At 40.1% G+C, this 13,270-nt stretch overlaps 1 protein-coding gene across 1 annotated transcript in view; it reads left to right on the plus strand.

The window, feature by feature from the left end:
* The window catches only part of SND1 (staphylococcal nuclease and tudor domain containing 1), a 410,452-nt gene that overhangs the window by 44,486 nt on the left and 352,696 nt on the right, over positions 1–13,270 (plus strand). Inside the window, exons 8-9 of the mRNA XM_027574982.1 lie at positions 549–655; positions 2,966–3,056. Of these exons, the coding sequence (XP_027430783.1) occupies positions 549–655; positions 2,966–3,056 (198 nt within the window). The remainder of the gene's footprint in view (positions 1–548; positions 656–2,965; positions 3,057–13,270) is intronic.

Raw genomic sequence — 13,270 nt, forward strand, 5'->3', positions numbered from 1 at the left:
AGGCTTGGTTTGGAATGTGCCAAGGTCATGTCTGTTTCTTCTGGAGGACTAGCTGTCTGCCTGTGCCCTACCAGATGGCTCTGTGTCACAGTAGAATGGGAATTGTAATTCACTGGGCAAAATGTAGCTGAAGTTATTCCCTTACTCAGCCCGTTCTTTAGCTTTCTCTATATGAAAAGGGGAGTAAGTGCTGATCTTAGGGAAGGAAATAATAAGGTGTAATCTCTACTAAAGATTAACATCCTCCTCTGCCCACAAGAAGAGCTGTTGAAATGTCAATTCCATTCAATGCCACTAACATTTATCCTACTCCCGTTAAGTGAGAGTTACTGTGCTGGGTGTTGTGGGGATGGGAAGCCAAGGCTGTTAGGAGTTGCTGCAGAGTGGTGTCTCCCATCTCAGAGCTGGTTTCTTAATTAGAGAAGTGCCTTTATTCATTCCTTCCTTCCTCCCCCCCCTTTTTAAAAATATGAACTGCAGTATGGATTGTGGCTGTTGATTGTGTCAAAAGTCTAGAGAAATGGATTCTCTTGTGCCTTGTTTTTCAGAATGGCAACATCACAGAGCTCCTCCTGAAGGAAGGTTTTGCTCGCTGTGTGGATTGGTCGATTGCAGTTTATACTCGGGGTGCAGAAAAGCTGAGGGCAGCTGAGAGGTAAGGTCTGTCAGGGAAAGCTTGCAGCCTAAGATCTTATTTAGGATCTTTAGGGAAAGAAATCTTGTAATCTTCTCTCAACTCTCTATGTCAGTATTTGTTGTATTTCAGTTCAGGATTAAGGAAGTTCCAAAGACGCTAAGATCTCGTAGAGGAGTTGCTTACTTAGAAGTCTCTGGGTTGTCTGATTCACTGCTATACAGTAAAGGCTAGATTTTCATTCAGAAATTGTTCTTCACCAGATTTGCTGCTTTAATGTTTTGGGGTGACTTTTTTTTTTCCCCCCAAGCCCCTCACTGAAATTCTGAGTTTTAGGCATTTGGAATGAAAGAAACTTGAGGCTCATTTGAGGATGATACAATCACTTATCAGCTACTACCAAACAGGTAGGCTGGAGCCAGGGGTATGATGGAAAGATAGAGCCTGTGGGTCCTAAAACAGGACTAGTCAATGTTATTGTGAGGCCTCATGCCCTCATCTATTGAAGCATGTTTTAATGAAAAATGTTATCGTAACCTCACGGTGGTGTTGTCACGTTTTTAGCTAGGTCCCTTGTGGTTAAAGACTATGTAGAAAATAACTTATTTCTAGAAAAACAGTAGTTGGATATTCCAAAGATTGGGTGGGTATTTCAAGTGTCAAGGTCAAGAATATCCAGGTGTAGGTGAACTTCATTCACTTGATGGGGTAAATGGAAGAAAATGAAGCAGGCAGCAAGAGTTGATGAATAGAGATGATGCTTGGGGAGAGCCCCAACCACCATCTCCCAGGATATACGTTTAAGCAGAAGACCCACCAACCACTGATGACAATGATCCACTCTCAAGGGGTATTGTATGATTTATTTCAGAATCATAAAGTTATGATGGTCTTGACAACTTCCCATTTTTGGCCTTTGAGGCACACAGCTAAGAGATGTGCAAGAACATGAACTGGAGGAGTATAGTTTTCTTCCCTGAGTCTTTCACATCCTTCTGTGCCTATAAGCAGAAAGACTTGCAACTTTTTTTTATAAAAGTAGATTTTAATCTGGGCCATCAGATATGGCGTATCTGATTAAAAAAATTGTATAAAATTTTTTAGTCTTTATGTTCCACAATTAAATTCAAAATATAAAATACTCTTATCAAATACAGTGTTCCCAATACCTCTAATTATTCTGTGATGCTCAGAATTTTTTTGTTCAGAAAATCCTGTAAGTCCATTATTCTAAATATAATTTTGGTTGATAATTCTTTTTGCATTCTTTAAGTTCCTGCTTCTCTTTGAAGAAAATGAGTACAATGGCAGTATCTACATGTTTTATAACATCTACGGATTTTATGGGATTTTAAACACAGGTTTAGACCAAGGAATGCATATCATATTTCAATAATATGTGATTACTAGCCTGTTCTTTTGCATGCAGTATTTGACTTGCTTGCATTGTTAAATCTCTGTCAAAGAATTTTATGTATTTTATAACTACTACATGCTACTTTGTCTCTTTATCATTTTAGTGCTTCTTTTACAAAAAGGTTGCAATACTGTTTTCAGAAATAAGAGTTCCTTTCCCTTGCACATGTATCCATTTATTTGTAAAGACTTTTGTAAATACAAAACACAAAAAGTATATTTGAAAACATAGCTGTTCACTGTTTTTTTTTAAATCTTCGCACATATTCCATTTTGCTCTCTTAGCCTGACCGAAAAAATTCCTAGTGGTTTTGGTACTGTAAAACAAATGTCTGCCAACACCGTTTTTTTCACTTTTGTCAGTGAACTTCTGTGGATTTTGGTCCCTTTTCTTCTTTAGATGCACTACAGAGAACATTTTGTTCTGTTTTTCACATAAGATTTGGTTAGCTGATAATCTTTTTTTTTATTCAAATGGAAATTGAGCAGGCCTGTGTTTTTTAAAAAATGTATTTGTTTGTTTAGATGTGGGTGTTCTTCCCACTTCAGAGAGCAGTTGCTCTGTGTTTGTCATTCCAGCGCCTGGCATTTAGTAGTCCCTCAGGAGAGACTGGATAAGCTAACGAGCTAATTCAAGATGGGCTCATACTGTCTGGGCTCGAAAAAGTGCACACCTAGACCCCGGTCTGCCAGCCAAGGGTGTATGGTCTTTATATATCTTGGACAGTTCCAGTTGCTGTACACTCCTTCCTGTGGCTTTCACACTTTGTTCTGGTTTCACAGGTGGCCTTTCTCTTGGGTGTCTTGTCTATGAGGTAGAGTAGGATTCTGTACTGTTTGCTCCCATGGCGATGGTGGATTCCATTTGCTGACCTATTCTGTCGGAATGATTTGCATCCTTGATTTTGTTGCCAGGTTTGCCAAAGAACGCAGGCTGAGAATATGGAGAGACTATGTGGCTCCCACTGCTAATTTGGACCAGAAGGACAAGCAGTTTGTTGCCAAGGTGAGTCATTCTTGGCATCTTAAGATGCATGGTGGACATTGTCAGCTGGTGATAGTACAAAGATCTGAACAATCAATCCAGAGCTGAAGCATTTCTATTTTAGGGCAAGTGAGTGGTGTGTGCATGTATGTGCAGTGATTGCCTGTGTGTGTGTGTGTGTGTGTGTGTGTGTGTGTGTGTGTGTGTGTGTGTGTGTGTGTGTTTATTGCAGGGGACTTAGAAACTGTAAGAGCTTTCTTGTCATAAATTTGCATAACTTCATTTAGAAGTTCGTGAATTAAAGTTGTGGACATTGCCATCTTGGATTATCTCTCCTATTTTAAGACTTCTTTCTGTCTGCCTGACAAATGGCTTTCTCTTAGATTTCCTATGTCAAATCAAGCTTCTCTTCTATTTTGGGACTCTCCTGATTTTGAGTTTTTTCTCATGTGCTGTGTTTTTCTGAGAGCTCTCCTGAAGTATCCTGGGTTGGATTCCTTTGACAGGAACTAGTGCTGTTTGATTGTTTGGGTCCAGCAACAGTGCTGTATTTTTTCTTAGTTGCTGGGTTTGGTACCTTGAGTGGTAGACCTGTTTTCCTCACTTTCCCAGAATGCTGTGATGTTTTCCAGTCTATTTTTACTTTCGGCAAGAGATGCTGGAAGCTTTGTTTTTATGAACTAAAAGAGGTTAATGAACATATCTGTATCCCCTTAGAGGTGGCTGCCCCAAATGAGTTTAAGATGGAAAGCCACTAGGTGGCACTGTCAGCCTGAAAAATCCTGGGCCAGTTTCTTTTAGAATGGTAAAATTTTAACAGTCTCTGAGGTATTGGCTGAATTTCTTCACTTTCTTTTTTATGATGCCCAAAACAATAAGTCATAGAGTGCTCAAGTGTCTTCTCTCCCTCTTGTAGTAGGTGGTCTCCAAGCAGCTCTCAACTTAGCCATAATTGGGTCTTTTGGTGGACGTTAGTGGGAATAGTCCCTGGTTGGATACTCCCCCATGCTTCTTCCAAGTCTTGGCACGGACCAGAATGCCATCCTGCTTCCTTTCTGTGTGAGGACTGTACTAGCTTGGAAACTTGGACACGGTTGTTCTACCTAACTGAAACTTACTGCTTATGTTTCCTGTATAGCCACACAGTGAAAGGATGATCATTCACTCAGCAAGGGAGTCAGGCCTTCCGGTTTTCACCATCACTTGGAGAGGCTGTGATATTAGTGATGTAGATGAGGCTCATCTTGTACTGTCCCTTCTGGCCCCTCTTCAGTTGAAACGGAGTTTATAGAGAAACCCAGTAGATTTTGAAGGATTTGGGGCCTTTGCTGGTTAGGGGAACTTTAATGCATTGCTAATGCATTGCTGAAGGAAGAAATTTGAAAGATGAGATGATTGAGTCAGTAGCTTTGTATTTTTCTTAACTATGACTTCATTGTTAACTAGGAGAGAGCTGCCATCTTTCCTCTTTAAATCTAGGATTCCAGGATACGATTGTTGTGTTTTAAGACAGAGTGAGGCTTTTTTCATTACAATGAAGTTTTGTTTGTTAAAATGGCAGAGTAGAGGAAATTGCCTCTAAAAACCGTCTGAGGATTATGGGGAATAGCCATTCTCCTGTAGTACCTTTAATATAAATTGAGGTCATTTGGGATATAGGCCTGCTCAGAGAGTAGAGAGATGTATTTGTAGGTACATAAATGGTTTTAAAGCTTTTTGAGCTTTAGATATTCTTCAGCATTATTATTTTTTTAAATAGGAGAAAAGCATAAAAAGGAGAAGAAAAAACTCTCATACTAGATGAAACTACTATCACACAGCATTTTTTTTTAAAGTTTATTATACCGTCTATCCCAGGGCTGGCAGACTGTGGCCCATGGGCCAAGTCTGGCCCACTACTTGTTTCATATGGCCTGTGAAGTAGAAAAAAGTTTTGTGGCTCATGAAAATTTTATGACATTTTAATATCGGTGTCATAAATACATTGGATCATGGCCATGTTTGTTTATAGGTTGTCAATAGCTGTTTTTGTGATACAGTGGCAGAGGTGAGTAGTTGTGACAGAGACCATATAGCCTGCAAAGCCTAGGATGTTTGCTATCTGGCCCTGTACAGAAAAGTGTGCTGACCCTTGATCTCTACCAGTCCTACTCAGAGTGCCTTGATAGAATATAAGGAGCTTGAGCCAGAATGTAACTCAAGGCATTGCTTCTTTCATCAAGAAAAACTTGCGGGGCGCCTGGGTGGCTCAGTCGTTAAGTGTCTGCCTTCGGCTCAGGTCATGATCCCAGGGTCCTGGGATCGAGCCCCGCATTGGGCTCCCTGCTCCGCGGGAGGCCTGCTTCTCCCTCTCCCACTCCCTCTGCTTGTGTTTCCTCTCTCGCTGTCTCTCTCTCTGCCAAATAAATAAATAAAATCTTAAAAACAAAACAAAACAAAAACTTGCTACAGAAAAAATGTCAGCAGTGTTCTCAGTGATGTAGTTGATTTATGTTCTGGTACAAGCTTCATCTCTCATTGCAGGCTGGTAGCCACTTTTGAGTAGTACTGAGCTGTATTCTTTTGTATATAATTTTTTCAAGTTTGTGAGTTTTTATTTTTAATGCATAAAAATTTAAAGAACTCTATGGGCTTATTAAGAAATGTACTAGTCCATTTTCCCAGTCCCTTGAGGCAGCCATTTTCAATTCTTGGCTGATCCATATCTTTGAGTAAATTGTTTTTATCGCTCTTTGTTAACTTTTCAGTGTCGGGTATGACCCTTTTCCTTCATACCATTGAAGATGAGGATTCACATGGGTGTGTGTGTATTTTTCCCTCATCCTGCCAATAGGACTGTATCCTAATTCTGATTCAGTCTTTACTTTGTAAATGCTAATTACCACCGAGCCATATGATATATTATGATTATGTTTCATTTTCTGCAGAACTTTTTGTTTACCCTGGATTTAATAATTTTAAAGGTTTATGTATTTTTTTATGTACTTATTAATTTGACCCCCAGACTCTACCTGTCTAAATCTCCTCTTTTTTTTTTTTTTAAAGATTTTATTTATTTATTTGAGAGAGAGAGAGAGAGAGAGAATGAGAGATAGCACGAGAGGGAAGAGGGTCAGAGGGAGAAGCAGACTCCCCACCGAGCGGGGAGCCCGATGCGGGACTCGATCCCGGGACTCCAGGATCATGACCCGAGCCGAAGGCAGTCGCTTAACCAACTGAGCCACCCAGGCGCCCTCTAAATCTCCTCTTAAGACATTGATTCAGCCTGTTAATTTTATCTTTTTCAGTACTTTCCAGGAGCCTTGTGACCTGTACCAATCTGGACTAGTTCTTTTGTTCTTCTCTTTTCATTGTTATAAAGCTGTCACCTTTGGATATCTTCACCATTTTCCTGGGGTTTTCTTTGCCTTACTCTGGGTTGGAGCTATGTTTGCTGGATCCCTTGGCTTCTTTATAATTTACTACTTTATTTCAGTGGCACACATTCTCTAGCTTCTTGGTAAGAGTGCTTGGCAGGTAAATGTTTTGAGACTTTTCAGTCTATTTTGTAATTACACTCGATCGTTAGTGTAGCTGGATATAGAATTTTATGTTAGAAATTATTTTCCTTCATAATTGTGAAGGCATTGCTCCACTGTCATTTAACTATTGGAGATTTTTTCTCTTTTCTGTTTTTTTTTTTTTCTTTTTAAGAGGTCTGATACCATTTTGATTCCTCATCCTTATATGATTTTTTTCTTTCTGTGAAGTCTTCACATATTCTTTTTTATCCTGAAATTTCACAGTGGTACTCTGTGTTTATCCATGTTAGTTCTTTGAGAGCTTCAGCTATTTTTTGTTGTCGATTTCCAACAAGTTTCTCTGCTGTTTTCTAGCAGATGTTTGACTTTGTTGACTGGTCTTCTAATTTTTTCCTCCTATTTTTCATCTTTGTCTCTTGTTCTTTCTAAATTTTTTTTATATTTACCTTTTGGCCCTGCTACTGAATATTTCATTTATGATACTGTATTTTAAGAGCTTGTTTTTTTTTGTTGTTGTTGTTCTCTGAATGGTTCTTTTATTTTTATTAAAATGTAGTTGGCATATAGTATTACATTAGTTTCAGGTGTATAACATAGTGATTCGATGATTCTGTATGTTATACAGAGCTTACCATAAGAGTAGTTACCATCCATCATCATACGAAGTTATTACACTGTCATTGACTATATTTCCTATTCTGTACTTTTCATCTTCGTTATTTATTTTATAACCTCTTCACCTATTTTGCCCTCATCCCCCCACCCCTCTGGCAATCACCAACTTGTTCTCTGTATTTATGAGTCTTTCTATTTTATTTGTTCACCTGTTGTGTTTTTTTGTTTTTTTGTTTTTTAAGATTCCATGTGTAAGTGAAATCCTGTGGCATTTGTCTTTTTCTGAGTTATTTCACTTAGCATGATATCCCCTAGGCTCATCCATGTTGTTGTGAATGGCATGATTTCACTCTTAACGACTGAGGCTCCCAGGCACCCCGGCATGATTTCACTCTTTAAGGTGGAGTACTACTCCTGTGTGTGTGTGTGTGTGTGTGTGTGTGTGTGTGTGTGTGTACACACATCACATCTTCTTTATACATTCGTCTATCAGTGGTTAGGTTGCTTCCATATCTTGGCTATTAAAAAGCTGCAATAAACATAGGGGTGCACATATCTTTTCAGATTAGTGTTTTTGTTTTCTTTGAATATACTCAGAGGTGTAATTACTGGGTTGTATGGTATTTCTGTTTTTTTATTTATTCATTTATTTTTTAAGCAACCTCTAACCTGTTTTCTGCAGTGGCTGCACCAGTTTATATTTCCACTAGTAATGCATGAGGGTTCCCTTTCCTCTGCATCCTCACCAACCTTCTTATTTCTTGTCTTTTTGACGCTAGCCATTCTGACAGGTGTGAGGTGATATCTCATTGTGGTTTTGATTTGCATTTTCCTGGTGATGAGTGAGTTTGAGCATCTTTTCATGCGTCTGTTGGCCATCTGTATGTCTTCTTTGGAGAAATGCCTGTTTAAGTCCTCTGTCCATTTTTAAATTGGATTGTTTTTTGATGTTCTGTTGAGTTCTTTATACATTTTGGATGTTAACCCCTTATCAACAGATATTTCATTTGCAAATATTTTCTGTTCAGTAGGTTACCTTTTCATTTTTGATGATTTCCTTTGCTGTGCAAAAGCTTTATAGCTTGATGTCGTCCCAATAGTTTATGTTTTGCTTTTTGTTTCCTTTGCCTGAGGAGACAGATCCAGAGAAAAATATTGCTAAGGTCGACGTCCAAGAGATTACTGCCTATGTTTTCTTTTAGAAGTTTTATGGTTTTAGGGGGCGCCTGGGTGGCTCAGTTGGTTAAGCGACTGCCTTCAGCTCAGGTCATGATCCTGGAGTCCCTGGATCAAGTCCTGCATGGGGCTCCCTGCTCGGCAGGGAGTCTGCTTCTCCCTCTGACCCTTCCCCCTCTCCCGTGCTCTCTCTCTCTCTCTCTCTCTCTCTCTCTCTCTCTCTCTCTCTCTCATTCTCGCTCTCTCAAATAAATAAATAAATAAAATCTTTAGAAGTTTTATGGTTTTAGGTCTTATATTTAGGTCTTTAATCCATTTTGAGTTTATTTTTGTGTCTGGTGTAAGAAAGTGGTTCAGTTTCATTCTTTTGCATGTAGCTTTTCCCAGCACCATTTACTGAAGAGACTGCCTTTTCTCCATTGTATATTCTTTCTTTCTCTTGTTGTAAATTAATTGACCATATGGCATGAGTTTATTTCTGGGCTTTTTATTCCATTCTGTTGTCTATTTTCTCTTGTTATTTTTTTTAATAGTAATACCACTTTTTTCAGAGATAAAATACCTATTAGCTTTCTGAGGAATTAATTTTTTGAAAAATTTCTTTACTTGCATAGTATGTATTTTCCAAGTTGTTTTTAATTCTCTTTGGTTATTTTGCCCCCCCCCCCCTTTTTTTTGTATGAGAGGCTTTCCTTAGATACCTGGTGATCTTTGCTTCTCTCTCTTATTTAAGAATGAGGTCTTGAACACTGGGTTAAAAGCAGTGAACCTGTATACGGGATTTATGGTATAGATCTTGAAATCCAGTTGTAGGTTTTGGTCCCATTTTCATCTCCACTTGAGATTCCTGATTTGACAATTTCTTTGTCTTGGCAGGTGGAGGAATTTTGCAGTATAAATCAGATTGGCTATTATGTCTTCTTATCACTAGCCAGGATTCAGCTTCTGTGGAGTCTGTTACTACTCATCTTTCTGCTTTCTAGCTTCCAATGTTTTGTTGCTATATTCTTCTCTCCCATTATCTTTATCTTATTGGATTTACCCCCAACCCCAAATCCCTTTATTTTTGTTTAAAGGTATTTAGGAGGGTGCCAAAGTAAAGGTTTGAGCTTGCTTTAATTTGTTCATAATGTACCATTGTAGGACTGCATAATTTATGTAACCAATCCCCAATAGGTCGATATTCATATAGTGTATAATTTTTCCATTATTTAGAAAATGGAATAAATTTCTATGTAAATGGCATTTATTTCCACAGGAATGTTTTAGAGCACATTTGCCAAATAGCTTTCTAGGAATGTTAACCATGTATAGCCCTATGTGTGTTCATCTTCTGATATGTTGTAGAACAGAGGTAGCCAACTTTTTCTTAAAGGACTATATAGTAAATATGTTATGTTTTGTGGGCCGTGTAGTCTCTGTTGCAACTACTTGACTCTGCTACCGTAGCAAGAAAACAGGCTATAGATATTATGTAAATGACTTGGTGTGGTTGTGTTCCAGTAAAACTTTATTCACAACTGTAGACAGTGGGCTAGATGGCCCTTGGGTCATAGTTTGCTATCCCCTGTTAAAGAGCACGGGATATCCACATTATATCCAAAAGGAGAAAAACGATCTGCATTTCTTTTCATAACCTAGAACCCAACTGCCACTTTGTAGTCCTTTTACCTGATTTAAAATGTCTGTTAATACAATGCTACTTCTTCAAGGAAACCTAAAAGGGTCCTAAGGTACCCTGGGACTTCACAAACCTAGTCTGACAGTCCTATGAGTTTTTTGCTGAAGGATTCTGCTCTGAGGCTCATATGACTGTAAGGCCGGAACAAATAATGGTTCTGTCTTTAGCAGTCACCTGCCCAGTCTCCTAGAAACTAATTGTACAGGGAACAGCTAAATAGCTGGAAAAGCCTCCAAAAGATAACCTGTGAACTCTTGAACTGGGTGCCTCTTGGGCTCTATAGGTGATTTCTGGAACTGATGCTATAGATGAGATGTGTTGGCCAAGAGTCTCACTTCGGAGGAACTTGAAATCAATGAAGTATTGTCTTGATACATGTAGCCTGCTGAAAGAATGTTTTCCATCCTCTGCTTAAACAGTTTCACTTCTTAAGGAAGGATATGCAAGGGAGGGCTCTCCTTGTCTCTCCAGGTTAGCGGAGAAGCATGTTCACTTCACAGCGATTAGCTGAGCCTGCTTGAGACTTTTGTGCCTGTCCTGGCTTGCCAGTTTCCTGCCTGCCTTCCCTGTGGCGTTTTAGCTGATCTGTGCTGTTTGTAGCCATATGGTCCCCTGAGCATGTGGCTTGGCTTCCCTGTCGCTGCTGCTGGATTCTTGGGCCTTGCAGATTTTACAGACCTGAATAATGCTCAGGGGTGGTGGGAGGGCTGGGCAGTGACAGCATGTTTTCAGGAGGTGGAGTCTTCTCAATGCCCTGCCTGGTTAGAGGCCTCTTGCTTGGTTCTCTGTACCAAATGATTGCTTAAACAAGTAGACCCCTCTGCTTTGAGAAGACGTAGAAGAATGAGAAGTCGTTCCTGCTTTTAAGGAGCTTACCATCTAGGGCTCTGTCTGGAAGATTACCCTAAGTAGTCAGCTGTCTGGACTAGGTGGCCATGTGCAGTTTTGGAGGTCAGGTTAAAGCTATTCATTGATGCATGCAGTAGATTCTGAGACTGACTTGGTTTGGCCCTGATCTTTTTTTTTTTTTTTTGCTGTGCTCTGAATGGAGTTCATTGTCATGCTTCTTTGAGATGGTTTTTAAGCAAAGCCACCTTTTAATATTTTTGGTATTATCTAGACTTTCTGTTATATTTGCATTTGGTAATGTGGAGAGAACAAAATAAAAAATACTAGCTATTTCCTGGACTTCTGCCATAGGACTTTCAGGTGAAGAGGAAGTTCTGGGGATGGTTTGGTTAGGAAGGTGGCCTCTGCACCAAAATGAGATCGAGACTTGGTTTGTAGCTTAAGTTAGTAAACTGATTTGCTGATAAGAAAATAAAGTTGAATTAGAAGAGATTTGTAAAAAATATTTACTTGTTTTCTTCAATTGAGATTTTATTTTTTAAAACACTTCTAGATTCACAGAAAAATTGAGCAGATGGTACAGAGTTCCCACATTACCACTGCCCTCCTCCTAGTTTTTTCTATAATGTGACACAAGTGTGGTACATTTATTATAATTAGTGTACCAATATTGATATGTTACCATCAATTGAAGTCCATACTTTAGTCAGATTTCCTTAGTTTTTCTCTAGTCTGCTTTTCTGTTCCAGAATCTCATCCACCATAGCATACTAAATTTAGTTGTCATGTCTTGTTAGGCTCCTTTTGGATGTGATAGTCTCTTGGACTTTCTTTGCTTTTGATGACCATGACAGTTTTGCAGAGTGCTGGTTGGGTATGTTGTAGGGTGCCCCATCTGTTGGGATTTGTCCGATGCCTGGTTTCCTTTCAAGTACTTCTTATCGACTAGTCTGCTTGCTCATGTTTAGGTGCCTGGAATTATTTGCATCAAGACATTGTTGGGCTTAGTCTTTTGTCAAGGGTACAGGGTGGCTGCTGTACCCTTCTGGGAGTGGCTCAGGCATCTGGGTGGGGAGGTGGCTCTAGGCCCTGGCTTTAACAGTTATGGCGTACTCCCTTTTTACCCACTTCCGGTGCTGCTTCAGTAGTGTTTCCACAGTTAGCTTGGGGGAGAAGAGACCTAGCATACAGCCTTAGGGCGTAGGAGAAGCAGCTGGGTGTCATGATTTCAGACAGTAATAAGGGAATTTGGTGTCCCGTTCCCAGTGGCCCCATCAAAGGCACTCCTTGCTGGCACCCAGAGAAGCCCTGTGTGCGCTGATGGTCCTTTTATTTTTGTCCAGCACTGATAATTTGGGCAGCTTTGGGAGTATTGGTAGTTGCATCTGGGGAGCTATTCTGAGGATTTCTGTAGTTCAGGAAACTGTTGTTGGCTCTTATTGCTCATTATATATATGCTGCAGGGGTTTAGGAAGCTGAACGGTAGCAGCCTTTGGCCTCCCAGTGAGCACTCTGGACAGGCTCTGCAGATGGGGAGTGTGGCAGCAGGCCAGAAATGGGAATGGATGTCCCTTGCCCCTGACAGAACTCTGTAGTTCTCTTGACTTGTGGCAGCCCTTAGCCTACACTCATCATCATTAAGCCACTCATTTTTCCTTTTACAGTTGGGCTTCAAGAAATGGAGAAATTGGATTTAGGGCTTGTATTGTGAGTCCAGCTAGTGACTTTTGCTGTGCATAAGCCCCTGTCCCTTAGGTTATCCCCAGGAGTATGTGGTATGATAGGTGTGTATAGGGGTGGAGTGATTAGAGATCCGTTAGCATGTGGAGAGAGTGGGTGACGTGGGCATACATAGACTTATCCTGGTGAAAGCACCGTAAGAAATATCTCGGTTATAAATGTGGTCTGCAACGGTGGTGAGAGCAGGCTTTGAACAGTAATCCACTCTGCATTTTACTTATTGTACAGTACGTGACTATGACCACTATTTTATTACTTCTTCTGTGCCTCTGCTCAGGAGCTGCTTGTTCTCTGGACAGTAATGACACAATTTAAAGAGGAATAAAAAGTCATAAACCCCACTTACATATACACATTGACACACACACACACACACACACACAGACACACGCACTCACCATACACCACTTCCTCAGAAAGCTGAGCCTCGTTAGGTTGCCAGCATCAGAGTGTGCAGTTCCTGAAGAGGAGGTTTCTAATCAGGGAGATGCCGAGCAGAGAGTCTGCTGGTGAGGCCTGAAATTTACAGCTCCAAGAATCCATTTTGCTGCCGCTGCTAACACATTCTAAGGGGTGATGAATGCCAGTAACTTGTCACAGGGGTATGCTCAGATCTTTGCATTCTATAATCAGGGGGTGAAGGTGTGAGCACT

Source organism: Zalophus californianus, chromosome 12 (genome assembly GCF_009762305.2).
Source record: "Zalophus californianus isolate mZalCal1 chromosome 12, mZalCal1.pri.v2, whole genome shotgun sequence".
NCBI classification, from domain to species: domain Eukaryota; kingdom Metazoa; phylum Chordata; class Mammalia; order Carnivora; family Otariidae; genus Zalophus; species Zalophus californianus.